At 41.9% G+C, this 25,207-nt stretch overlaps 3 protein-coding genes and 1 long non-coding RNA gene across 14 annotated transcripts in view; 2 read left to right on the plus strand and 2 right to left on the minus strand.

Annotated features, from left to right (window-relative positions):
• Positions 1–3,402: 3,402 nt before the first annotated feature.
• On the minus strand, positions 3,403–6,448 carry LOC113587844 (4-galactosyl-N-acetylglucosaminide 3-alpha-L-fucosyltransferase 9-like). 5 transcript variants are annotated; one of them, XM_027026747.3, is made up of 3 exons: positions 6,212–6,448; positions 4,922–5,016; positions 3,403–4,551 (listed from the first exon to the last, which is right to left on the minus strand). In XM_027026747.3, exon 3 carries the CDS (start codon positions 4,539–4,541, stop codon positions 3,462–3,464), a length of 1,080 nt encoding a protein of 359 aa, XP_026882548.2. In that variant the 5' UTR covers positions 4,542–4,551; positions 4,922–5,016; positions 6,212–6,448; the 3' UTR covers positions 3,403–3,461. The 5 variants fall into 5 exon arrangements, with proteins under 5 accessions (XP_026882548.2, XP_081572594.1, XP_035380748.1 ...); XM_081716468.1 differs by lacking the exon at positions 6,212–6,448 and adding an exon at positions 5,919–6,205; XM_035524855.2 differs by lacking the exon at positions 6,212–6,448 and adding an exon at positions 6,073–6,111.
• Positions 6,449–6,936: 488 nt separating this feature from the next.
• LOC145658535 (uncharacterized) lies at positions 6,937–11,790 on the plus strand. The gene is made up of 3 exons (XR_014124110.1): positions 6,937–7,281; positions 9,162–9,244; positions 9,932–11,790. It is a non-coding gene; the product is annotated as an uncharacterized LOC145658535 (long non-coding RNA).
• Positions 11,791–16,311: 4,521 nt separating this feature from the next.
• Positions 16,312–18,377, plus strand: arl16 (ADP-ribosylation factor-like 16). Of its 3 annotated transcripts, none has more exons than XM_081716471.1 (5): positions 16,312–16,642; positions 16,957–17,021; positions 17,109–17,225; positions 17,492–17,607; positions 17,834–18,377. In XM_081716471.1, the coding sequence occupies exons 1-5, from the start codon at positions 16,582–16,584 to the stop codon at positions 17,949–17,951; spliced, it is 477 nt and encodes a 158-aa protein (XP_081572597.1). In that variant the 5' UTR covers positions 16,312–16,581; the 3' UTR covers positions 17,952–18,377. The 3 variants fall into 3 exon arrangements, with proteins under 3 accessions (XP_081572597.1, XP_081572598.1, XP_026882593.2); XM_081716472.1 differs by having other exon boundaries at positions 16,326–16,666; positions 16,987–17,021; positions 17,786–18,377; XM_027026792.3 differs by having other exon boundaries at positions 16,395–16,642; positions 17,786–18,377.
• Positions 17,329–25,207, minus strand: part of epn3a (epsin 3a) — a 12,225-nt gene continuing 4,346 nt past the window's right edge. Inside the window, exons 3-11 of one of the 5 annotated variants that reach the window (XM_027026789.3) lie at positions 23,483–23,601; positions 22,368–22,445; positions 21,747–21,878; positions 21,041–21,127; positions 20,589–20,727; positions 20,301–20,471; positions 20,094–20,189; positions 19,721–19,954; positions 17,329–19,599 (exon numbers count right to left, since the gene is read on the minus strand). In XM_027026789.3, coding sequence (XP_026882590.2) covers positions 19,316–19,599; positions 19,721–19,954; positions 20,094–20,189; positions 20,301–20,471; positions 20,589–20,727; positions 21,041–21,127; positions 21,747–21,878; positions 22,368–22,445; positions 23,483–23,601 — 1,340 coding nt within the window. In that variant the 3' untranslated portion in view covers positions 17,329–19,315. Of the gene's footprint in view, positions 19,600–19,720; positions 19,955–20,093; positions 20,193–20,300; positions 20,472–20,588; positions 20,728–21,040; positions 21,128–21,746; positions 21,879–22,367; positions 22,446–23,482; positions 23,602–25,207 lie in introns of all 5 variants that reach the window. The other 4 variants (XM_027026790.3, XM_027026787.3, XM_081716470.1 and 1 more) reach the window with 4 other exon arrangements.

Consider the following 25,207-nt stretch of genomic DNA (forward strand, 5'->3'; position numbering starts at 1 on the left):
TTTTAGGTGGAAATCCAGACAACCAATGTTCATATGAGACAAAAAATCTAATGGCAAAGGCACTTTAAGAAATGGGTAAGTAAAGTAGGACGATGAACAGGACAATGTCAGCATGCAGACAAACTTCTCTATTCCTGGGTTCAGCACCACTGCAAAGCATCCTGGGTCGGAGATGGAGGTAGAACAGCCAGTGACAATTTGTCTGGTCCCATAATTTCTTTCCAATTGTGCTTTTCAGCAAGAGAATTTTGCCTTTCCAATAAAGGGGTTCTGTGCCTGTAGTATGTCTCTGTGTCAGGTCACTTACTAAAAGAAAGTTAAATGGGTTACTGTCAATGAGACACAGATGGTTCAGCCAGACTCAGGGGCAGATTTGGCACTGCTGAGGTCTCAAGTAAAATCATGTCTGGCCCTAATCAAAGACAAATATGCTTACACACACAAAGAATTTGTTCTTAGATACAGTAGCTCACCTCGCACAGTTGCTTGTACACAGTATACAGTACAAAAGACATTTCCACCACACTCACAACACACGTAAACACTCACACACATACACACACACACGCACACACACACACTCACACACACACACACACACACACACACACACACACACACACACACACACTCATACTTGTGAACCTTACATCTGCATCTATTGTTAAGAGTGAGTGCAGCGGTTGGTTGATGGCGTTGTAGAATGATGAAGTAAAAATAAATAAGTAGATTGGCAGGTAAAACGTAGGGCAGAAAAGTGCAGATAAAGGATGAAGTACTACGACATGTTTAGGTGTGTCATTCTGTGTGTTATGTGGAGTTTATATGCATTAAGGTATTCGACTGTTCATGATTTTGATGGCATATGGAAAAAAGTTTCTCTGTAGCCAGGTTGTCTTGATCCTAATTAGGCTAAAGCACCGGCCTGAGGGAAACTGGCTGGAACAGATGATGACGGGGTGAGATGGGTCTGCTGGGATTTTCTCCACCTGCCTCCTAATGGAGACCATCACTGCCCAGTCTGTCTCTGCCCCACAGACACAACCCTGCTGCCACAACAATTATCTGCAATTTCTAAGAAGCTGTGAGAAATTTAAGATGGTTCTATCTTATTGTAGCCCCTCCCCTGATGGTAGATGTAATGGTCTGTTCCGTGTTTTTATGTAATAAGGCTGCTGTGTGAGTACAGACGAATGCCGGCAAGCAATAACAGTAGCGTGGACACAAGCGATAGCTACAGTGTGGACACGATGTGCTTCACAGTGACTTGTTGAGGGCTGAGAGTGAAAAGAATAAAAGTCATGAGAATAAAAGTCATGAGTAGAGCAGAGGAAGACAGGAAGGTGGAAAATTTGCCACTGCACGCACACACAAAAGAACATCAGATGCACTTGATTTTAAGCAGTTTCTTTAAAAATTGGGTCTTGAGCAGTGCATCTTGCAGCAGGACAGGAGATCATGTACTGGCAGCAAAGCCATCTTCTGTGTGTTCTGCTCTGTGTCCCTCTGTCTCTGTATTTCCTTCTCATTCCTTACTCTGGTATTTGATTCTAAGATTTAGCATGTGTGGTAAACACATTTGTCTCCTTGATCTGTGATGCTTCCCAATTGCTGAATCTTTGTCCCATTCTACACCTGACAGCTTTTGTTTTCTGAGCCAAAGTGTGAGGTGTGAATCTTTCTTTAAAACTGGAATATTCAAGCCACAGACTGATCAGGTTTTATCACAGCTTACATTTTAGCTTTGATAAACACTAATTTCTTACAGATTTCAGTAAATAGGGTTGGAAATTGTGGCTAACACTTCCAGTCCAATGATTGTGATGCTCACGCAAAACCCACGGAGCGAGAGACGAGTGACTTTAAGTGACAGAACATCAGTGCAGGAAGTGATCAGACTGCGTGAGTAAGAACATTAGCCTCCACGTATCATTACCTCCCCTAGAATGCACACGCCCTAAACACTTGGTTATGCCATGTCTTGCCTCCATGGCAATGCTATTTCTAAGGAATGGAATACAACTAGGAAATAATAAAGGCGATAACAAAGTGGCATGTTCAAACAGAGGACTCGCACCATTGCTGGCAGCGCATACTGGGCCCTCATAACTATAAAGGCAACTTCCACATTGTTTATTTTTTAAGTCCTCAATAATCATTGCCTTATTACACAGAGCTACGTGCAGGTGCAACTCTCATTACAATACTGAAACATGGTTTCACACACCAGGAACTTACTGGATTTAATGGGTCCATTGTGCTTTTCTGTCTTGGCCAGTGTTTGTGTTCCACATCTTCCCTTCACCACCACAGCCTCCATAGCCACAAATACACTGCGTGTGAAGCTCAGTTCTACAGATAGTATTATGTAATGTAAATGCTTAAGTATCCTTTAACTAGAATGAAGAACCAGCTACAGTTGAATAGATTGCTGACACCAATTATCTGTAAAGTATCCAATCTGCTGTGCATTTCTACTAGGTTAAATCATAATTTAGGCTTGCTGTTCAGGCAAAACTGACAAATCAGGGTATTTCAGCATTAGCAAACACTATAACGTTGGTTATGCCACTATAAAGCTGGCTTGATGTGTTTGGGCATATTTATGGGTGTGCAGGAGTAACTGTGAGTGAATGTGAACCTCACCCAGCATGTAAAATGTTCTTGCGCACTTGTTAGCAAGACTCTGGTATTTTTCATTTAGCTTTCATATAGAGGCTTCTGAGTCAAAATCCAAGCATTGAAGATACTAACTGTAATGATGGCTCAATTTCTCACTTTTCCATGAAAGAGTGATAAACAGCCCCTATTCAAAAATATTAGAACACAGGAGAATCCCTACTCAAAGAGGGATCACTACTTAACGGGAGAACACTACTCAAGCAGTTCTAGATACAGTCCCTTAACTAGGACCAGGTTGTAGACCTCCTGCGAGTCACGTGGTTTGGCCCGCCACGTGCGGTGGGAGGATTCTCATTTGTGGCCACGTCTGCACACCTGTACCTCATCCTGTCTGTGTATTTAAACCCACGTCAGTGTGTGCAGTGTTGTTGGTCATTTTGATGTAACGTGTTAATGTGGTGTGTTGCTGTTAGTGGTAATGTTAAATGTTATTCTCATCATTGTTAGATGTATACATGTTTATCGTGTTTGTTTAATGTTAACCATTTCTTGTTCATGTTCTTTGTTTGTAATACGTGTGAGTGCCGTTGTCTTTATGTGTTAATAAATGTTCGTCCACGTCGCTGGAGTCTGTGCATCCTGTCCCTCGCCCTTCCGCACTTAGGCCACACGCGTTACACATGGAGCTATGTGTACATTTGGAATGGGAGGTTTTTGTTAATTAGACTGTATGCTGTAATATAACAGACAGAAAATGTTGCAACGAAAAGGACAAAAATATCAGTGTGTACAACAAATCATCCCCATTTATTGGAATAAGTACAGCAACAGCAAAGATCTCATTCATTTGTGTGGTCCCAGTACCAGTCATAAAGGTTTGTAAAAACTTGGTGGTTATTTTTCCTACGGATGTAATCACAAGCATAGCATACATGCTCTCTGGGAAAATCAACATGTTTAACTTCATAGAGTTTTCGCCATTGAAAATACTTTTTGTACTCCACCTCATTCTTGTCTAATGACAGCAGATGCTGAGCCAGGTCCTTAGGGGATGGAAAATCATCCACATGAATGAAAGCATCACCTGGTATAAACCGCTCATATATGTATCTGGGTGACCCAAGGACCACTGGAATGCTGCCTTTTGTGAGGGGATTATACAGTTTTTCTGTCATGTAGTCTTTACTTTTTGTGTTCTCAAATGCCAGATAAAATTTACATGATGTCAGCACGTTGTCATATTCTTCCCTTTTTAGTGGTTTCTGAAATGCATGTCCATATGTATCAATGGTGATATGTTGCTTCAGTTCTTTATAATATGTCACCCTATCGTGCTGCTCATTCCAGTTGCTGACAATCCAACACACTTGTTTGTCCTTCTTCTTTAGGACTTTAGGGAAGATTTCATCCTCTGTGTCTGGAGATTTGATAATCATTTGCTCACGGATTGTAATGTCTGCATCCTGTCTGTAGTTCAAAGTTACATTGAATAAGTTGCTCAGTCCTGGTATTTTTGGTGTGTTGTTGGGGGACTCGAAGTGCATCCAAACCCATTTCTGAAAAAATGGCCGTGGCTGAGATGGTAAATTAGACAGGTCCCATTTAATATCCCTGTGATGTATAATGACTCCATGGGCCTTGCTGTAGAGGGCTCTGTCATCAGTTAAATAACAGCCTTCTATGTTAAATACAGATTTGCAAGAGGTCAAGTCAAAATGTTTTCCAAATGGCCAGAACCATATAAGAATGATGGTGCTGTTTTTTGACAGTTGTGGATCAGTACTATGCATAGGTGGTGCTTCGAATGGAGACTTAAAAATTCTGGTTGGCCATGAACTGGTATAATAATTCTGTTTCAGGAAAAACAGGTTTAATCCAACTGAAATGACACAAATCCAATTGGCAGATTGTTGGAACATGATACTCAACCTGTTGAGAGGAGAATAGTATATTGTAAAAAATTATATATATATATATATATATATATATATATATATATATATATATATATATATATATATATTTACCTTTTCAATAACATGCAAAAATTCTGGGCTGATTCTCAACCACATATTATTTGTTACGATTGTCGATGTAAATTCCGACATGCGGATAACAGGCTCAACATATATATGACACTTTGAGCATGCTGCGTTCCCTGCAAAGCACCTTCTGTTCAACTAACAGAGAAAAGAGTTTCTGTTGGTGCCTGCTCTTCTAAAACATATAAACATATGTCTACTGATGCATCGTTATAATGTTATGCCTGTCAAATTGTTGTATGCTGTTAAACAGATACCTATGATCTGGAGAAGGCCTGAAGACTGTGACACACCTCTCCTGGTGCTCCAGTAACACAACTCTGTGATCTATCTCAGGACACTGATTCAGGACCTGCCAAAACAGGTGGCTGTTAAACTCCTTAGGCTCCCATATGAATTTTTTGTTGTTATTCTGTGTTAAAATGCCATACTATCAGTCATTTCTAATGCCTTTGGAGTCCATGTTTCATACAAAACAAATTTGAGTGAAAAATTATCCAAACGTGACAAAACATTCCTTGAGCAGTTTCATTAGGTGACACTAGTTGACTACTACCACTTGTAAGCTACAGCTAACTTCGCTTCGTTTGTTTTCTGATCAGGTATTGACTACAAATTTAGGTTGCTGCTATATATAAAACCTTGAGATCAGTAGTATCAGCTTTCTGTTCACGCTAAAATATTCATATTTCACTATGTTTAAGAAACAGCACGCAAGAACTTAGCAGAACTGCAGAGGAGACCAGTTTTGATCATTTAGAACGTGTCTAGCACTACATAGTCTGGGGAATAAAAAGAATAATCTCTGCCATTTTTGTATGTATCTCTCCTGATGAATATAAAAAGCAAGGACATCAATGAGAAAAAGTCCAGCCAAACTCTCTCTATTGCGCGCTAAGGAAATATGTCGACAAAATGCGACACCAGGGACATAATTTTCTTTGTAGCGTCTGCATGAATAAAAGTAATTTATTTAATAAACACTTTAAAACGTATTCAGCGTTATTCGGCAATGCTGCTTTTTTTTAGCATCTAACTGAATATTCTGAAAATGGGTACACAGTAGAAACTGCCCTTCAACTATGTACAGAAAATGAAAGTGAATCTAAAGTTTGACAGATAGACCCAATTATTTGAGGCCCTTCCCGAGATAACACCAATATTATAGCACACATAGACACTTTCTACCTTTCTAAATAAACATGTCCTTTAGAACGAATTCAAACCTGTAGCTTTTTTGATTTTTAAACTTACAAAACCGTTAGTTTCCGTCACATGGAAAACCCAGCCTTGGCTTTGCTGTAGCAATCCCCTCTCACTTCACGCATTTAGCGTCTGATGTATTTACCGTATTGCCGAGATAAAGCGCGAACTTTAGTCTCACCGTTGAGAGAATAAAACAATCTACCTTTAGACAGTTATAATGTTTCATATAGCACCAATACAATGAATAAATGTTTTTTTTGTTGTTGTTGTTTCTGCTTCATCTGCTATCGTTTCGTAGCTTCAAACACATTTTAGACAAATCTTTCCTAAAATGGCCTCACCTATAGGCTGGCGGCGCGCTGTTTTTATCCGTGTCCGGTTATCGTTTTAATCGTTCATAAAAGGCGAACCGGCGCAGCATTTTCATAGTTGTTTTTCTTAAGGCAATACATTTGTACAAAGTACAAACGTACAGTCTATTACAAACAAGCAAACAAACAGCTATAAAGTCGGAAATCCCAGCTTTGTAACCGGGACGTAATTTGTACCCGTATTTCGTAAGCACAGTGGAATCCAGTTACATTTCACCCGCCCTAGGGTTGTCATAGTCTCCCAATACTAGAGTTTTGTATTGCATAACAATAAAAGAGACATAGGCCTCAATGTTACAGAGACATGAACAAAGAAATCTAGAGAGGAAAAAAGGGAACCGAGGGGATGTTTGAGATGAGTATTTTCATCTTTCTCTTTTACGCTATTGTATTCATATTTCACTTTGCCATTTGTGTCTCTTAATGGTATACAAACTAAAAAGTCTTTCTTAAATCTTTTTTAACAACCAACACCCATAAACGGATCCACATTTAAAAGAAATAAAAGAACAAAACAACACTAGTGACAATTTCTAACATATAAGCACTAGTGACAATTTCATTATAACATTTGATGAAAAGCATATTGTGGGAACAGCAAACAACAGTGTGGAATATATATATATATATATATATATATATATATATATATATATATATATATATATATATATATATATATATATTTGCACAGAGCAAATAATAACACTTTGAGGAAGGATGGGCTTTTAGGAAATTACATTTTAAACAATTTCCATCTGATATCATCTTTTCGGTCCTTATCATAAACTAATCAAAGTTTTAATACTAAATCAATTAAGTCTGAGGATCAATTATTATGTATACATCCTGGTCTTCTGGTTTCGGGTGCAATCTTGTGCAGTCAAAGACCCCTTTTTAGAAGCCTTAAATCAGTGCATCTGCATGTTTTGCAGATGTGTTTTTAAAGGCTTATGTGATGACTGGAGGACACTAGTTTGCTGGGATAATGTGCAGTGTGCGTTTGCTTTTCTTGATGGATCATCCTCTGGTTGGTCAAGGTAGGCTCTGAGTTTACTTACTTTTGCCTTAGATTCTGTTGAATTCAAGGCTTGTTGTCAATTATTGCCAATCAGCTGTCCAGAAGGCCGACTTCATCTCAGCATTAGCATCCCTACACTCCCTACACTTCCTGGCTCTGGCAGAAACATGGATCACACCTGAGAACTCGGCGACTCCGGCTGCCCTGTCCTCTGCCCTTTCACTTACGCATTCTCTGAAGCTTCTCGGCAGGGATGGTGGCACAATTTTACTATTTTCCCGAGAGTGGCATTTCACTCCACTTTCCTTCTCTACACTTTCCATCTCCTCTTGAATTTCACGCCATAACAATGTCTTTCCCCACCAAACTTCAGATCATTGTAATCTACCGCCCTCCAGGTTCCATAAATCACTTCATTGATGAGCTTGACATCATCCTGAGCCAATTCCCCATTGAAGGAAATCCACTTATTCTCCTTGGAGACTTCAACCTTCCATAAGAAAAGCTGCATTCCTCCTGCATCCTTCCGCTGTTGACAGCATTTGACCTTACCCTCAACCACTCTCCTCCGATTCACAGAGTGGGCAATGCTCTGGACCTGATCTTCACCTGGACCACCACAACATCAGACATTGCAGTCACCCACCTCAACCTCTCAGACCATCAATTTCTATCCTTCTCTCTCTCCCTTCCTTCTCTTTCCATCCAGTCCTCCCCAACATGTTCCTCCTCCCCTTTCCGTCGCAATCTGCACTCCATAACTCCCTCTTCCCTTACTTCTACTATTTTGTCCACCCTTCCTCACCCTGACTCTCTGTCCTCTCTCTCTTTGGATACAGTTGCAAATTCTTTCATTTCTACACTCTCCTCATCAATGAATCTTCTGTACCCTCTCTCCTCTACACCTGCAAAGTCCTCCACACCTGCCCCCTGGCTAACAGAAACACTCCGCTGCCACAGGAGAGAACTAAGGACTGCAGAGAGGTGGTGGAGGAAATCTCCCCTAGATTCAGATCTCAGCTCATACGAGTCTCTCCTTTGCAAGTTCTCACTGGAAATAGGAACAATACTTTCCTCAAGTCTTGGGTCTCAGTACGATGATCCATATTCAGATAGGAATCCCATTCTTGCGGGTGTGCAGTCTTCTTATCTGTGGTGGGTATGTTGGCAGCGTTTAGCTCTTTGCTGTTTGCAGCTTCCACCTGGATATTGTTTTCAGGATGAACAGCTGGTGCATAGCTGTATTTCTTGGAATACAATGCTTGCCTTCTGTCTTGGACTCTTGCCAGTAGATTACAAACGCAGCTACTGTTAAAAACAATGGTATCCTGAACTGAGAAAAGTTCATTTGTAGAAAACAACTTTTATTGACCCCAGTACTCCAAGCTCATGTGAGCATGGTAACTCTGCTAACTCATTCTTCCGGAACTTACTAGACCCATGTAGAGCTACAAATCTGTTGCACAAGACCTCTTGTCTTAAGATGTGCTTACTGACTGCTTAATCCTTCCCCTTTTCTTCCCATGTCTTCTCTCATCTCCCCACACTGCCTCTTCTGTGACATTGTAGCCTGTTATTGGATCTTCAGAAACATTTGTGTCATTGAATATGTTATGCCCCCGCTATGCCATTTGGAAAGCTCCATCGTTCTGCATCACCGGCCTATTAATTACAAGCAGCTCCTCGTAATTATGCACCTGTAGGACCTCACCTGCAGCCTTTATAAAGTTACTTTGTGTTTCGACATGTTGCGAAGTCTCTTGTATCCTAGATGGGTTTCTGGGCAAGTTTACCCCAGTGGTATTTGCTGTTTGTCTTTTTCCTTTTACCTTTTGGACTGTTTTTTGATTCTGCCTGTTGCCTGCTTCTGAAAACCCTGTTCATGCCATTTCAACTAAGGCAGGCAGTGAGACTGTCGACTGGGACTCTTTGTAGACTGCTGGTCATCCCATCCCAAAAGCCTCTGACCGTGCTATTTGAAGGTACCTCCTCCCAATTTTCACAGGTGGTATTTAGGATGCTCAGGCTTCCACCGATACAATAATTCAAACGATACCTCATGCACAGCAAACAGTAGAATTTTGCCACTTATTCCAACTCCTATCTTTGTATACGAATTCACAAATCATATTTTTGATGGTTTTCCTGAACTACTTGACCAGGCCATCTGTTTTAGGATTACAGACATTGGTCTGAATCGATTCATTCACAATAATTTGTGAAGATTGCACAGTATGTGTGATGTAAATATCTTGCCCTGGTCAGTCAGAATCTATTTTGGTGGTAGATTCAAGAGTTAGTGCAGAAGAAAGCCTCCACAACACTCATAGGATGGTTGGGTGATTAACCAGGTGACATTTGTGGCAAGACAAACACCACCTGCATACATAACCTTGAATGTCCTGCCAATACTTTCAGGCTATCAGACATTTTAGTTCTTTATATTGTCCTGCTATTTTATAGTGGCCTGCCTTAATATTATTATGATCCAGAAGGAAAAAAAAAACATTTCCCTGTGGCTTTTATTAACCAACTTCATCTGTTTGGGGATCCTGCATCAGTCCATACGGCTTGTCATTAATAGTGGGAAATGTCTGTATGACAGGTCTACCGCTGGCTCTAGCATCCAAACATGGATTACTCTCACTTGGTTTTTGTTGTGTTCCAAGGTGTCATCCAAGACTGTTCCAGTGGGAAATCGCCCAGAGGAAGGTGGCCAATTGGTGCACAAAATTAAGATGTTGGTGAGCCAAGGACTCTATGCTTTTCCCTCTGGAAGTCAATATTGGCAGGCACTTGATGGTACTCATCCCTGTGAATATTCCTCACCTTCCCCTGGCATTCCCCTTCCAATACATCATCTTGAACACAATGTTGGTTGATTGTGGGCTGATTATTGGCTGAATTCATCAAGGCTTAATATGTGCCCCCTTGTACACTCACTGGTATGTAGTGCATCCCTGCTTGATTAGGAGAGAAATAAGGTATCTTTGTTGGATCAGATTGCACCTTTAAAAGTACAAGCTGTTTCTTCTGTAAGGTCTTCTCCATGGCACACTGATTAGTTATCTGCTCTAAAGGCCAATGTCAGATGACTTTAATGCAATTTTTAAAAAGCTGGTCTTGGTGTCCATAGTCAAATGTGTGAGCAGCATGTGTTGGAATACAGAGCAGTTGTTATAGCAGCTAGAGTTTCATATTATTCACAAGTTACAAAGGATAACAAGAAAAATCCCAAGTATCTTGTCACTACAATTAAGAACTTCCTTAAGCCTAGAAATAATCCTGAGTACTGCAACTCATTTGGATGATTTTATAAACAAAGTTGGCAAAAGAAACATATGTCCATAGAGATACACAATAATTCTTTATCTTGCTTATTCTAGTTTTAGTATTGTTAATATGAATTTATTTATTTTGAAGTTGATAGTTAATATGTCCACAAACTCTGTGCTTAGAAACAGGTTCAAAGCTTGTGTGATTACAGTTCCTACTGCTGTTTTAGAAAAATCTTTGCCAGCATTTGCTCCCCATATTACCAGGATAGTAAATAATTACATGCCATGGGATTTATCCCTTCAGAATTTAAAGATTGCAGTTATTTATGTAGCTTGTCTGGCATTGTGTTTATGTATTACCTTTCTGGATGTTCACAATTAATTTTTTATTAGTGATATAAAATCTCGCTGTGTCCCTGTACAACAGGGCATTCCTCAGGGCTCTGTTCTTGGGCAGTTTCTATTCTGCATTTAGATGTTACCGCTTGGGCATATTATCAGAACATTTTGCTGGGGTTTTTCACTGCTGTGCAGATGATACCCACATTTATACTTTATAGGTTCTAGTCTAGTTTTTCTGTTTCATTCCATAGCTGTTCTAACATCTTTCCTCAATGAAGTGAAGTTGTGAATGCAACACAACTTTAAACCTGACTCCTAATTCTGTTAACAAATTGCAGTATGTGAAGGATTGTGTGGTCCACATCTTCACTCACACATCTCCCTGTCCCTGTGCATTACCCCTGTGCTTATTTAGCTATTAACATGTAAGCCCATGCATGGTAGAACACCACAGTTTTTCTGTGAAATTAAGCTCTATGAAGTATCCCTTTCTCTCTGCTCAGTGGGATATTTTACCTTGCAGAAACGTTCCTGCAAACTCAAATGTATGGTTGAGCAAACCCTCTCTTGTAGTGCTCCTCAGTTATTGTATGCATTGCTGGATCATGTAAGAATGTTCATCTCATTCTGATTTGTAATTTAATTTCTGGTCATTACCCATCATGACTGATTGTTGTATAAAACTGACTTCAGCCTTGGAATTTAGATTTCACTTACTTCTCTCCATGTTGGCGAGTTATGTCATTTATTATTTTTTGTATTGAAGTACTGCTTATTTTTGTTGATGTATCTGATTGTTTGTGTGCATTGTATTTTTTTAGTTAATGTGTTCTGAACAGTTTATTATTACTTTGTCACACTTTGGCTATAGAAAAGTACATTACAAATAAAATGTATTATTAAGAGTATATTGTGTGGAATGCTATTCTGTTATTCTGTCATTAATCTAAGACTGTTATACTTATTGAATAGGTGTCACAGTGTGCCAGGCGCCAAGCCCAAGGAACACGCCAAATGTCTCACACACATACATACACACACACATACACACACACACACACTGACCACTTGCACCTGTGCCTTGTTTGCTGTTATGATTCCACCAGGAACAGGCAGAGGTAGAACTCAAATGCAGGAGGCGGTTTATTAAATGAGCAAACACGAACATGAATGGTAAAACAAACACAGGCGAAGGGGTAACACTGAGAGTAAAGTAACACGCGACGGGGGTAAGGGGTAGCCGGGCCAGGGGTAGGATAACAAACAGACACAGGAGACGGGGCAGGACTGTGGTCGGGGAACGCTATAGGACCATGGGAATGTATGGGACTCGGGGCCAAATTATGGACAGGCAGTGGAGTAGGGACAGATTGAGGGACGGAAGTAGGACGGGGAAAGGGACCAGCAACGCGGTCGGAAGAGCAGGCGGGCACAGAGTCAGGAGAGGAAAGTAGAGCAGACACGCTGGGAGTGGGAACAGGGACAGACACTGGGGCAGGCACAGAGGCAGAAACAAAGGGCATGATGTGTACTATGACAGAGACGAGCACAGGAACAAAATACACGACAGGCATGGGTACAGGTACTGGGACAGGCAAGGGAGCACTAACACCACAAGGCAGAGTAACAGGACGGACAATCTGCACACAAACGGGAATGGACACATGAACAGGGACAAGGAGAAAACCAGGAACAGGAGTAGGCAACACAGGAAGTGAAGACACAGAAGCAGACAAGGGGGCAGTAATGGGGGCTGGCACAGCCTCAAGGGGCAGAGGAGGTGCAGGAAGGACAAATGGTGTGGACACAGGAACTGCAGGGGTCCGGGAGGCGGACGGAGAACAAACAGGTGAACACAGGAACAGCGAAAACTAAAACGAGGAGTGGAGTAGAGGAACAGACAGGGGTGGAGAAAACGAAACTAAGGCATGGAAACAGGGAGCGCAAGAAGACGTGAGGAGGGTGGCCATGCGTGACATTTGCCTCTTTTGTTTCTCCCTCTGATTTAAGCGCACGGCAACACTCGTCCAGATCTGCACCTCCTTCTCGCTCTCTGTGTCGCCCTGAAGTCTGTAGTGTTGACTGCCAGTGACACCGCTGTGCTCCCTAACTGTGCTGCGTCCACATGCCTCCAGCTTTACTGTGACTTCCCGAGATTCCCCCCCGAACAACACCCTACACTTACTACCTCTAACTTTCTAGTCAGTTCTTGCCTCTTCTTGCAACATTTTCTCCCCTCTGGGCAGCTGAAATTCTGATGAAACCCTAATGGTGTGCAAAAAGGAGAGAGCAAGTGGGTGGTAGGATGGAGGTAGATAGTAACGGAAGGAGAGAGACGGGAATGTTGGAGAAGGCAATCGCTCTGGGGGAGGAACGCAGCCTGTGTTCTCTCCATGTCATACATGGCCACCCACATTCATATTTCTGAAAACGTTCCGGGATCCTACAGTTACATCTAAGATTCCCTCGCTGTCATTTCTTTCCAGAGTTTTGCTTTGTCCACACAGCTGTGAAGCAGCCTGAAAATTACCAGTGTTTCATGATGAAGTGCAGTAGTTTAAATTTGCATCACAGTTGTATATTTGATGCTTATAGATGAAGAACTCACCTTTTGAGAAACACTCTAGGCTGTGTTATTCCTGATAACATGCTAATGAAGCAGCAGAATTTCACTGGAGAGCAGACGAACCCAGCTGAGCTACGTCCTACATGTTGGGGAAACTGAACCTGAAGCAGGAGGTGGTAAAGCCGCCTAGGTGAAGTAACGCTTCAGTGCTATTTAAATAAGAATGAAAATGGGGTGTCACACAGAATTCTTTTCTATAACAAGAACATGTTTGTAGATGGCTGTCTTTTATAGCAGGATGGAATTACATTAATGTATACATTATTTATACATATACAGTATTACATATATACATATATAATTTATATTTGAATAGTCAACAATCAGATATATAAAATAATAGAACACTGTACAACAAACAGCACTCTACACGGAACTGTGAGTTTATTAGATGCACCTGCCCTATAGATGTATATACAGGCCACTAGATATTTCCTGTCAGTTTAATGTAGTGGGAAGTTCACTGACTGATGGCACCTATTTTCTCTGCACAGCTGTGCCTGGTTTCCAGTGGCCTCTTTAATGGATTCTGTGAGCAGCTTTCTGGTCATGTTGTCAACAGCTTCCAGATCTTTGGTTTGCCATCTGAAAACTGGCAGGGCACATGTGTTTATGGATTTTCCAGTGAGCACCTTTGAAGACCTGCCTCTGAAGACCTGTCTTTTGTGAACAATAATACCTCACCATACATCTGCTAACATATCTACAATGTCCTCCAGTGTCTTAACACTGTGACTTCTCCATCATTGGGTGAGTGATCATATTATGCGAATAAGCTCAGCTCTGCTTTCACTACTGATCAACAACCATGCTGATGCACTAGAAAGACCAGGAAACCTGATCATAAAAAGAGGCGGTCGGACCAAAATTTAGTTTGTGTCCAGTTAAATAAAGGATGTAAAATTAGAGTAAATTATGTTAATTAATGTTTGTACATATGACTCATACTGTAATGATTGCGGTAATGAAATCTAGACAGACCTTGATTTTATAGGTTACGTGGTCTCACATAAATCAGGTCACAGTGACCTATGCAGTTTTCATACCTACCATAATGGATTTTACTTATTAACTGAAAATGTGACATGAATTAACTTAATGATTATCAGGAGGACGGGGATTAAGTGTCTGTATGAGCAGAACGGCGGGTTAAATGTCCGTAGCAGCTTATTAAGCATTAAAGTGCAGACGTGTGCAGTGCTGTGCAAAGAAATTTGCATGTTCATACAATATATTTGGATTGTGATGATATGAGTCTTGATTACTAGAAAACCGTTTACTTGAAACATTACAGCACATTCTTTAGAGATGCAGCTCAATGGCATTGTTAGTCTTAACAAACGCTTATTTTGAAGCTACAGAGTGACAGTCAAGTTTGTCGAGGTCAGATAATAAAAAGGTCAAATAATGGAAAGTCTCAGTAGAAGAGGACAATTGTCAGATGATTAAAAAAGAGTTCAGGATAATATTTTTTAATATTTTATACAAAATTGCCAGAAAGGAATAGAAATGAACCGCTTTCAAAACATTTTTTCAACAAACCTTTTTCTTTCAACGCGTGCCATTGTACATTAGAAGCCGCTTTTGGCGATGGTTGCTGACCTCTTGTGTACAAATGAGGTACTGCATCTAGTTGTCCAAGCAGAACATATTAAATCCATTTGCTTCTGTAGACATTAGTCTATAGCTTATTCAGATCTCAGAAATCCTTCAGAGCACACTGCAGCCTTGTGCATATTTTAGTGTTAAGGTTTTTCTTTATTAGACTGTTGAGGCTAGTAGTGGTGGTGTAATGGTGTAGGAAGTGTCTTCTTGACACATATTGGGCCTCTTAATACCAGTGATGCATTGCTTAAAAGCCACAGCCACAATCAGTCAGTATTGTGGCTGATCATGTGCTTCCCTTCGGGGCCACGATTTACTCACACGATGACAGCTACTTTCAGCACAATGATCACCATATCATTTGGCACAAGTCATCTCAGACTAGTTCCATGAATAAGACAGTGAGTGCAGTGTATTTCAGTATTTCAGATTCAAGTCTGAATCCAATAGAGCACCTTTGGGACAGGGTAGAGCAGGATATTCGCAGCATGAGACTAATGTAATGATGTAATCGTGTCAATATGGACCATAATTTCAGAAACATGTTTCCAGAAAAATGAATGCCATCAAAAACTGAGGCTGTTCTGAGAGCAAATGCATGTTTGTGAAAATGTATATCAATAAAGTACATTTACAGTCTTCTAAAAAATACACAAATTTAAGCCATGACAAATTTTAGTCATGCCTAGTTCCTGCATAGTTCCTCCAGAATCAGCCCTTAGTTTCATATATCAAGCAGCCAACAAATCTGAGGTGAAGAGATGTGACAACATGTTTTTGGATATCTTTTGTGCGGTGTGAATATCACTTATATACAATGTCGACGTGGATGCGTAATGGCATCATAATCTTGAAGTTGAACACTGCCATGTCAGTTAGTAGTGATCAACGTAGTCAACCAGTGATCAACGTAGGGCTAATTTTGTGTTTATGCTTCACTTTTTTGTGATTTTTAAAAACCATTAATTATTTTTATTTTATTTTTTTATATAGATTACTGGTGTTGTCTCCTTCTGTTCAATTTCATATTGACTGTAGCTATTCCAGTCGTGGTATATCAAGATTAACCAAGAATGTTTCTCAACCTTTAAACACTTTTCAGACCATGTGAACTGGTGCACAGAATATAATCCATTTTCACTTTTGACACACGTCTAAGGCTTAAAAGATTTTGATAAATAAATGTAATAGTACACAGAAAAACCTTCGAATTATTTTTTTAAAAAAATGTAGCGATGGTCATAATTGCGGTCGTTAGAAAGACAAATATTTTCTGAGGTGTTAGGCGGTGTGAAAATGAGAACCACCACTGCTCGCAGAGCCGGATAGCGGGTTGCCATGGTGGTGGCCAAGGGAGGCTGTGAACATCTCGTATACCAGGAATAATTCAGCTACTTGTACTCTCCCACAGCTTCTGTTTTGCTTTTATTATTAGTAAACAGATAACGCTAGCTTGGAAGCATCAATTATGTGCTTGCTGCTTGGTGCAACCGGCGTAGGAAAAACGCTTCTACTAAAACGGCTGCAGAATATCCTTTTTGATCTAGGGTTAGCTAGCTATCTTAGCTTGTTGGCTAGTATGCTAACAGGATTTGCATTAATGTTACTAACTACTGTTTATGTTTGTCAACTTATTGGTTAGCAAATATCAAGGATTTGTCATATTTATTAGCTAGCCAAAACACCAAGTTTAGTAGCTAGTTAGGTGGATATCGAATAACCTCTCAATTCACTAAGATGACTAGCTTAACTAGCTAGTCGCTAACACCGTGAATAATCACAAAGCACACACCACTTCAAACGTATCTTCCTAACGTTGTCCTTTCTTTAGCTAAAGTAAAACTTTGTCAACGGAAGGTGCCTGCTAACCTTACCGATTTAGGCGAACCACCCTCTACTTTGCCAACGGTAAGATATCCGTTCAGCAAACGTTAGATACTCTTGTTGTCTAACATTACAAGATAACGGCATATAAAATGTCCCCCTTTTTGCTAGGTGGGCACCAACCTCACAGATCTGACGCTGAGAAAGAGGAGCCTGACTATAAGAGAATTAGGAGGCTGCATGGGCCCAATCTGGCCTAGCTATTACACAGACTGCACAACTGTTATTGTGCGTGTTGCGAATACATGGTATTTATACAATACGAATAGCTGTACTGTACAGAACACTTCATAAGCAAGGGTCAATAGGGGAAAATCTATACCCTTCAGCATTGAGAACAGCGAACAGTTTATTAAAAACAAAATCATTTTGTTGTACAGTTTGGTTAATTCTTTGCTTAAGCCATTCAGCATGGGTGATATATATAGACATGTTTGTTCTTCGTACATTCCAGATGTCTTTTGTAACGAATACATTGTCCTTTATGTCTTCAGTATATGGTGGATTCTGCCAACATCACACAGATTTCTGCCTCCTGTGTCCAACTGTTGAATGTTCTTGCTGCTGAACCACTTCAGACTGCCTCTGTGCTTGTGCTGTTTAACAAGAGGTCAGACTGCTCAGGCTGTGTCTGTGGCGCCTGTGCTTTTGATGTAAAACCAGAGACTGTTCTCCTATGCATTATTTTGGAATTGTCACACCTTACTTTTTCATGACAGTTCAGATTTTCAGTGTTATGTTTTTCCCCTCATCGCAAACATTAATAATAATTTTGTCTTTATTTTTAGTGACCTTCCTTGCACTATGTCTCTTGTGGAAATGAAATCACTTTTCAGGATGGATGACATCATTGCCTGTGCCCCTCAGTCCATCACGACTTTGAAGCTCAGTGCTCGGACTGGCGAGGGCCTTGAGGAGGTGCTCAAATGGCTGGACTCGTTGCAACCCGCTTGAGCTGAACTTTGCACAAGTCTCAAAAAAGACAATGATGCCATCATAAAAACAAGAACACCATTACACGTCATAGAAACATCAGGCTTAAGGAAAATGCTTGGGGGCTGATGTTTTTCTAAGGTTGCATCATGTTCCTGCTCAGCTGTAATTCTGTTTTCCTCTGACAGAGAAGCAGTGGTCAGCTCTACCTTATTCATGAAAGCATGCTCCCAAGCACTGATGTAAGGAGGAGGTCACTGATTTCAGTCTTGCCTTGAGGGCTGTAAGGATGCTAAGTTCAAGCTGTGGTTGTGTGATTCACAACCACATGGTAAATTCTGTTGATGCATGTCTAAGATGGATGCTATTTTAAGAAGTTTTGTCTTTTTTTTTTCTAAACAGAAAGATTACTGTTGGATTAAATTACATTGTTTTTATGGACCTGAACATTAGTCATTTTTGTTTTTGTCAGCATTAAAAGTGTGATCAGTATTTCAAGATAGAGTAAGTAATGCAGCACATTACCCACAACCATTAAGGAAACTAATTCTGCCCAATGCCAAAATAAGTGTCAGATCCAAGTTGCTTTTACATTCCTATATTTGAGAAATACTTCATAGGTAACAGTCTCCCATTTATACATTTCATCAGTGTTGCTTTGATTCACGCTAAATTCCATAGTAAATTCATTCCCTTTACTGACGCATGTTCATTTAGCAGCTAATTTCAATGGCCATTGGGGGGGGGGGGGGGGGTAAATCAACAGATTTTGTTGCCAAGTAACTGGCCACCAAAACAGTAGTTCTTTTCATGTGGTACACCAGTTAGAGAGACCCCTTACAGAGTGGGTTTCAGATCTGGATGGGTGTGTTGGCTAGCTTCCATGCTCTTTAGCTCAGACACAAGTCAACTGTAGTGCATAATAGGAGAGTGGGGCAGGAAGTCTATAGGTTAATAGAGGAATCCTAAGTAGACCTAGAAAGCAGTCAGTGAAGATGCAAAATGTAGAGGTTTTAGAGCTGCGTTTCATAATGCATTATTAATGAAAATTAATGGTCATTGCACTCAAGCAATGCTAATGGACCGAAAGTCAGAAGGAAAATAGGATTAGATCATGAATTCGTAATTTGTTATTTTGTGCCATTTGTTGAAAATTAATATAAAGGAAAAATCCTGTAGTGCCGAGACTTATTCCTTGGATATTGGATGAGTAGCAATAGCAAAGAGCCAAACCCAAAGGCTGTGAAAACAGTTAAGCCAATATAAAACTGTAGTGTCTGTAAATGGGGAGTTCCAGTTTTCAACCAACTGTGTGGTTAGATCGTCACTAATTGCAAGCACTGTTATTCATGCCAGCAAGCATATGTTCAGGCCCAATCTGGCCCTCATAGGAAGGGGTTCTGACTGAGATCTGGCTGTGCCCGTGTGGAGGCTGATGAGAAGGGGAGCAGAGGCTGAGGCAGGTTTCCAGGCATGTCCATGGGTCCTTGCGCAGGCTCGGTGAAGGAGCTGGGTAAGGAGGAAGGCTGGTTGCTGGCAGGCAAGGGCAGAGAGGCACTGTACGGCAGCGAGGCGGGAGCAGGAGACACAGAGCTGGGACGCATCTGATTAAGAGTGAGTCGTGGCTGTTCGTTCTGGAATGGATTGGTGGCTGAGGGAGCATTCAGACCTAGGGAGGGAGAGAGAGAGAGAGAGAGAAAAAATATGAGGGGAAACAAATACCTTTTAAATAGAGCTGGAGCTATAATGTTTTTTTAAGTACATGGTACAACATTCTACTTTGGTCATACCTGATAAAAATGGGTTTAAGCTTTTAGGAGACGGGTTTGAAGGGATCAAAGAGTCCAGGTTGACAAGTGAGGCTGCAGAGGGACCCAGGAAGTCTTCTGGGGTTCGGCTGCTTTGAGATGTCTCGGTTAGATGCTCTCCCAGACGGGTCAGATCAAATAACTCCGGGCTCTCCTCACTACGACCATTAACAGTCACCTGACCTCCATCCATGGCCTCATCAAAAAGATCTCCGTCTAATAATAAAGAAAACGTGATCCGTATTATTTGATACAAGAAGCGATGCAAGATTTTGCTTAAGAAAATCTTAAAATTAAATCAAATATGATTAAACAAAATGGTTAAGGTAAGGTAAGCAAATGCTACAGTAATTACCTGTGGGACTCCCAGGGCGTGGGTATGAGGGTTTGATTCGGCCAGCAGAGCTTTTTTGGTCTGCCGATGCAGGAGAGAAGGGATCTATCCCTCTGGCTGCTAAAAGCCACACATTGACATGAATAAAATGTATAGTATTTATATGGTATGCATCATTTTTTTTACAAGCTTGTATTTAAATAGGACAATCAAATGGCATGTTTATACCAGCTGATGCAGGTGAAAACCAGGTTTGGCTTGGAGGAACCGAACTATGGACATTTTGAGGGGTTTCCCATGGGTCAGGGGGACGCTGCCCTTGGTTCCAGGGCTGAGAGTGAATGCTGGATCCAGCAGGTGCCATCCAGGGGCTGCCCATGCCCCGACTTGAACTTGGTTCTGTTTGAAAATATTGGTTCTTGACACACCAGTAAAGAAGACTTCTGGTTTCTGAAAGTTTCAGTTATATCAGAGAAAGGAAAGATACAGTGTAATAAGGAATTTAGAAGGTTTTACCCAGAGAATCCCATGGGTCAGACCTCAGAGGGCCAGGAGCCTGGGAATGGGCTCCAGCTACAGGCAGATCCCATTGGTTGGCACTAGGGGGCGCTTCAGGAACTGAAGCAAAAATATCCACAAGATCCAACATGGCAGACTGCCACAGGGGAGGAGAAAGTAACACTTTTAGACAAGACATTTTTGTAGGTCATTCCTCACCGCTCAGCATACACTTCTGAATAGTCACAAAATCTGCAATGGGGTTATCTGGGAACTTCTTTTGAAAAAGCTCACATATTCAATAGGCTTTGAATTCATAATCCATGTCCCTATATTATACTTAAAAAAAAAAATTTTTTTACATGATAATGAATAATCTGCAAAGCAAGTTTGAAACCATACCAAGAAGCAAATTAAAAAATTCTGTTAAAACAGTCAGAGAAAAATGGTTGACTGTCATTATTTCATACCCCTCCTCCTTTAGCTTCCATTTCTCGTTTACTCTCCTCAAGAGCTTTCTGGAGCAACGACTCATCTCCCAGGCGACTTTGTTGTTCCTGGCAACCCGCGGATGAAACATTGACACAGAAAACATGTTAGGGCTGACACCGTAGAACGTTTTCACACACTCCTTCCTCCACACACACACTCATTCCTCTGCACGCCATCAAAAATGTGCACTGCAAGAGGTCAAAGCACCAAGGAACGCAGCGATTCTTCAGGTCACAGATATGAAGAAATGTCATCTGACAATTCACTAAGGGCTTCTGTTGTACAAATCTGACACAGATCTTGAGGTAGTTTGAGGTCAGGTAGAGAAAAGGACGAGGAGCAGGATTTGCTGAAAACAAAAGAGTGTCCTCTCTTGTGTGGACAGGACAGGAGTGTCCTGTCTTTTGTGGCTGCAGGTGTTCAAGATCAAACAGGTGCTACACCTGATTCTAAATGCTGACCATTTTTGATTGTGCCTGGTTGAGTTAAAAACTTGCAGATACACTCATCAGACTGGACACTCCTGACCTAGCAGGTGGTATTTTAGCAAAAGGAGGAACTGGAAAAGGGTGTAGGGCATTATCCAGTCAGAAGGCATCAAAGGAAAAACGGCACTCAGGAACAGTGCTTGAGAACAGATGAGATTTCAGAAGGATGTACATGTTGGGGATATGGGAAACGTACATGCTGTCCGTACCCACCCCACGCTCCCTGGGGCCCTACCCGCTGATGCTCCTCCTTACTGAGGCTCAGGGCAATCTGGAGCTGCGTCTCCTCATCCATATCCGCTGTAGCAGCAGGAGGTGGAGCTTTTTTCTGAAGACATGCACAAGAAAAGCAGGGGGAGAGAGAGAGAGAGAGAGAGAGAGAGAGAGAGAAAAAAAAAAAGTGTTAGGTCATGACAACTGGCACACTCATGTCATGCATGTTGGTAAGTGGGTTTATCCGCTAGGCAGCATATCAAGGCAAACAGAAAACGTGGCTTTGCCCGAAGAGAAGTTGGGGGCCCTTTTCTCGGGCACAGCGAGAGCGAGTGAGCCTTCTCTTCCCATCAGGCTGACACAGAGAGACGTACCGCAAGCTGGTTAATGAAACAGACGGCCTGCGTCTGTTCGAAGAGAAAGCATGCATGCTCTTCCTCTGGCAAGCAGGGGGTGCATGGCCAAAGCAGCAGGAAAGGGAAGTGGGCCGCACATGCAACGTTACACACACACACAGGCGTAAACGTAACCAAGCCATTGAGCCGACGAAGCAGGGCGGAGGTTAGGATGTGAGGCGCAGCGGCCTTTCCTGGAGGAGCAGTACCTTCTGAGCCTCCTCTTTGCTGAGACTCATTGCAATCTGAAGCTGGGTCTGCTCATCGATATCCGCCGGAGGAGGTGGCTAGAGGAGATGATGTATGGGTGTTAGGGGTGAGCTTCCCCGCTCCTGTCCCTACTACCACAAAGTAGTGGTCTCTCTTTACTGGCAAGCTGAATCAGGTGTTACACCAAGGAAAATACATGATAGGTCAGAGTTTCTCATAATAACTGAGTACATAGATAGTGAGTGTATAGGTTAAACCTAATTTTTTTTTTTTGTCATTTTTTTAAAAAATGGATGATTTCTCTTTTAACAAATTAATCTATTATGTGACTTGAAGTGTTGACACACAAACACATGTATGGATTATTCACTTCTTTAGCTTCACTCTGGCTCACCAATCTGACTGCTGAGCACTGAATCAGTGCTCCAGTCCACTGCTACTGCTCACCGCCCTCCGGCCAGATTTGGCAGGCCAGCAATATCAGTTCAGTCATATGGAGGATGCTAGTGCTCTCACTCCATGTGCTAAGCATATGTTTAATACAGGTCATTACACTACACACACCACCAAAACATTAAATTATGCGCTGATATTAGTTCAGGGCCAGTTCAGTTGCTACTTCTAAATCTGCCAATACCAATATAACACACTAAAACCTTAATGCCCACTTAGGGTTTAAAGGTCTTTCTAAACTAAGGGTAAAGCAAGTGTAAATCGTGAGGACAATATCGCATGAAAGACTGCCGTTGTGCATGAAATAGATAAACTGTCATGGACAGTAGCTCAAAGCTGCTGACAAGAGCATGTCCTAAAAATGTAACATTTGAAATCGTGGAAATTTTGCGATTCAGACTGTTGACATTTAGCAAGCCAAGGAATCGGTCAGTGACATGTCTTCTGTATTTATACAGAAAACATAAAAAAATAAAAAAATAATTTAAAAAACAAACAAAAAAAACCCCCCAAAAACAATAGCAGCAGCATGTTCTTTAAAAAAAACAAACAAACCCTCAAATACTGATGATCTGATGCCACCCGATGCCACCCCCTGGCTCACGGGCAGCCAGTGTGGCAGCGTGGGAGTGGCAGGGAAGGCGCTCCGTGCGGTCCTCACCTTCTCGCTCTCCTCTCGGCTCATGGCCAGTGCCAGCTGCAGCTGCAGCTCCTCCTCGCCGCTGGTCTGTGGCCGGGCCTGCTCCAAATCAGGGGCCAGATGAGGCGAGGAAGACGTGGCTGTGATGAAGAACAAGAGCAAGAAAGAAAGAAAGGGGGGGGGGGGAGGTTAAATTCAACCCTTATGGCGTCTTTATTCATCTGATTAATAGGGGAGGCGTTGAAAGGTCCAGCTATGCCAGTGCAAGCCTGGCACAGCCTCTGCATATTAAGCTGGTAGTAAGCACCCAAATCACTGCCATTCCATGCCCGGGATGGGATTGCTTCCCCGTGCCTCTCTGCCTCTGTGGTAGGAACAATGGAGTGCCTGTCTGGGGCAGTTGGGGGGGGGGGGGGGGGGGAGTGCACAGGGGAGTGGCATGGTGCTGTGGTGGTTGTTATTCCTTGTGCAGGCACCAGAACCCCCCAGGTCTGTACTTTGCCTTGCAGCGGTCTTTCTGGACGCCAGGTTAGGGCAGGGCAGATGGCTCAGGCTGCAGTGGTGCATTAGTTCATTGCACTGCTTTCTAATACCCCAGGTGTGGCCTGGAATGCACCCCAGGAGGTCGGGGGAGTAGGGAGCTGTAGGAACTTCAGCAGCTTCCTTAAATACATCCGAGTGGTTTTCAATCTGATTAAGAGGACAGTGTTCACATTCTGAATAGTTACAGATTACGGGCTAATTTACAACATTCTTTAATGACATGCACACTGGCCGTGCAGTTGGAAGGGAACCACTGCTCTTGGGTAATATCAAAACAGACGGTTACCAGTTGGATGGCAAATCACACTTTCCCGGTCAACTGTTAACCTGTTATTGCTGTGCCCGGGGTGTGGAAAAAGTACTTTAGGTTCGCTAATCTGTTCTGGTCAGAAAGCAGCTAGTGTACGTTTCAGTGATACAGGCACCACACAGGTATCGGATCCATCACGAAACATGCAATGAATGTGGAAAATCCAGCTAGGTCTGTAGGTCTGGAGAAACGGCAGGGCTTGTTTTACAGGCCTGTTCCAGAACATATGCAAGAAATTAAACCAAACACAAATATCCTAATGGACCTGATCAACTACTGAGACTTTATAATAGTAGCCAACGACTCTCACCCACACCCATGACTAAAGCACAAGCACTGTGTAACCAGGAAGCCACACATGTCAGAAAGTCATCCCAGGATAAAATACCCCACTACCGAACTACACATACAGCTCAAAAAGGCATCCGATTGTAGAAGACTGCTTAATGCCCCCCGACTATTCCTGTTGGACTAGCAAGAAATGGTGTATTGAGGAAGACTGCAGGTACGCAACACATCAGGTGCTGCCAAAACAGGGCTGAAACTCACACGTGTACCATATGAGCAGTTAGAGAAAATGAAGAAGTCACAACAAAGCTCATGTTAGAGTCATTAAGGTAAAACGTTACATCATAAAACTAAAAATCTTGGAAATAAATAAAGAACGGGATGTCCTGAGGCTGCCTCTTCATCGCTGATTCTGAGCAAGCTTGCACCTTATTAAAGCAGTCTTTTCTTCCAGGCCTGCATTGCCATCACACAGCTTTTAACAGTGTACTGTGGTATTGTGTTACAGAGCCAGACGAACGAAAGTACAGCTCCACCGCGCTGCAGACATTTTGGCTTCTCACTTCAGCTGTTCAGGTTTACAAAAGTATTTGCGATGTGCGACC

This window comes from Electrophorus electricus, chromosome 6 (genome assembly GCF_041902795.1).
Source record: "Electrophorus electricus isolate QZ-2024a chromosome 6, ASM4190279v1, whole genome shotgun sequence".
Lineage (NCBI taxonomy): Eukaryota > Metazoa > Chordata > Actinopteri > Gymnotiformes > Gymnotidae > Electrophorus > Electrophorus electricus.

Bases quoted from the DNA above. Each gene is read 5' to 3' on its own strand.
- LOC113587844 (XM_035524855.2), bottom strand. From the start codon at position 6,096: ATGAAACATTATAACTGTCTAAAG. The intron at 5,017-6,072 runs GTAGATTGTTTT...CTGTTTTGGCAG, and splicing joins AACATTATAACTGTCTAAAG to GTCCTGAATCAGTGTCCTGA. The intron at 4,552-4,921 runs GTATCTGTTTAA...TCCTCTCAACAG, and splicing joins AGGCCTTCTCCAGATCATAG to GTTGAGTATCATGTTCCAAC.
- arl16 (XM_027026792.3), top strand. From the start codon at position 16,582: ATGTGCTTGCTGCTTGGTGCAACCGGCGTAGGAAAAACGCTTCTACTA. The intron at 16,643-16,956 runs ATATCCTTTTTG...CTAAAGTAAAAC, and splicing joins TCTACTAAAACGGCTGCAGA to TTTGTCAACGGAAGGTGCCT. The intron at 17,226-17,491 runs GTGCGTGTTGCG...TTATGTCTTCAG, and splicing joins CAGACTGCACAACTGTTATT to TATATGGTGGATTCTGCCAA.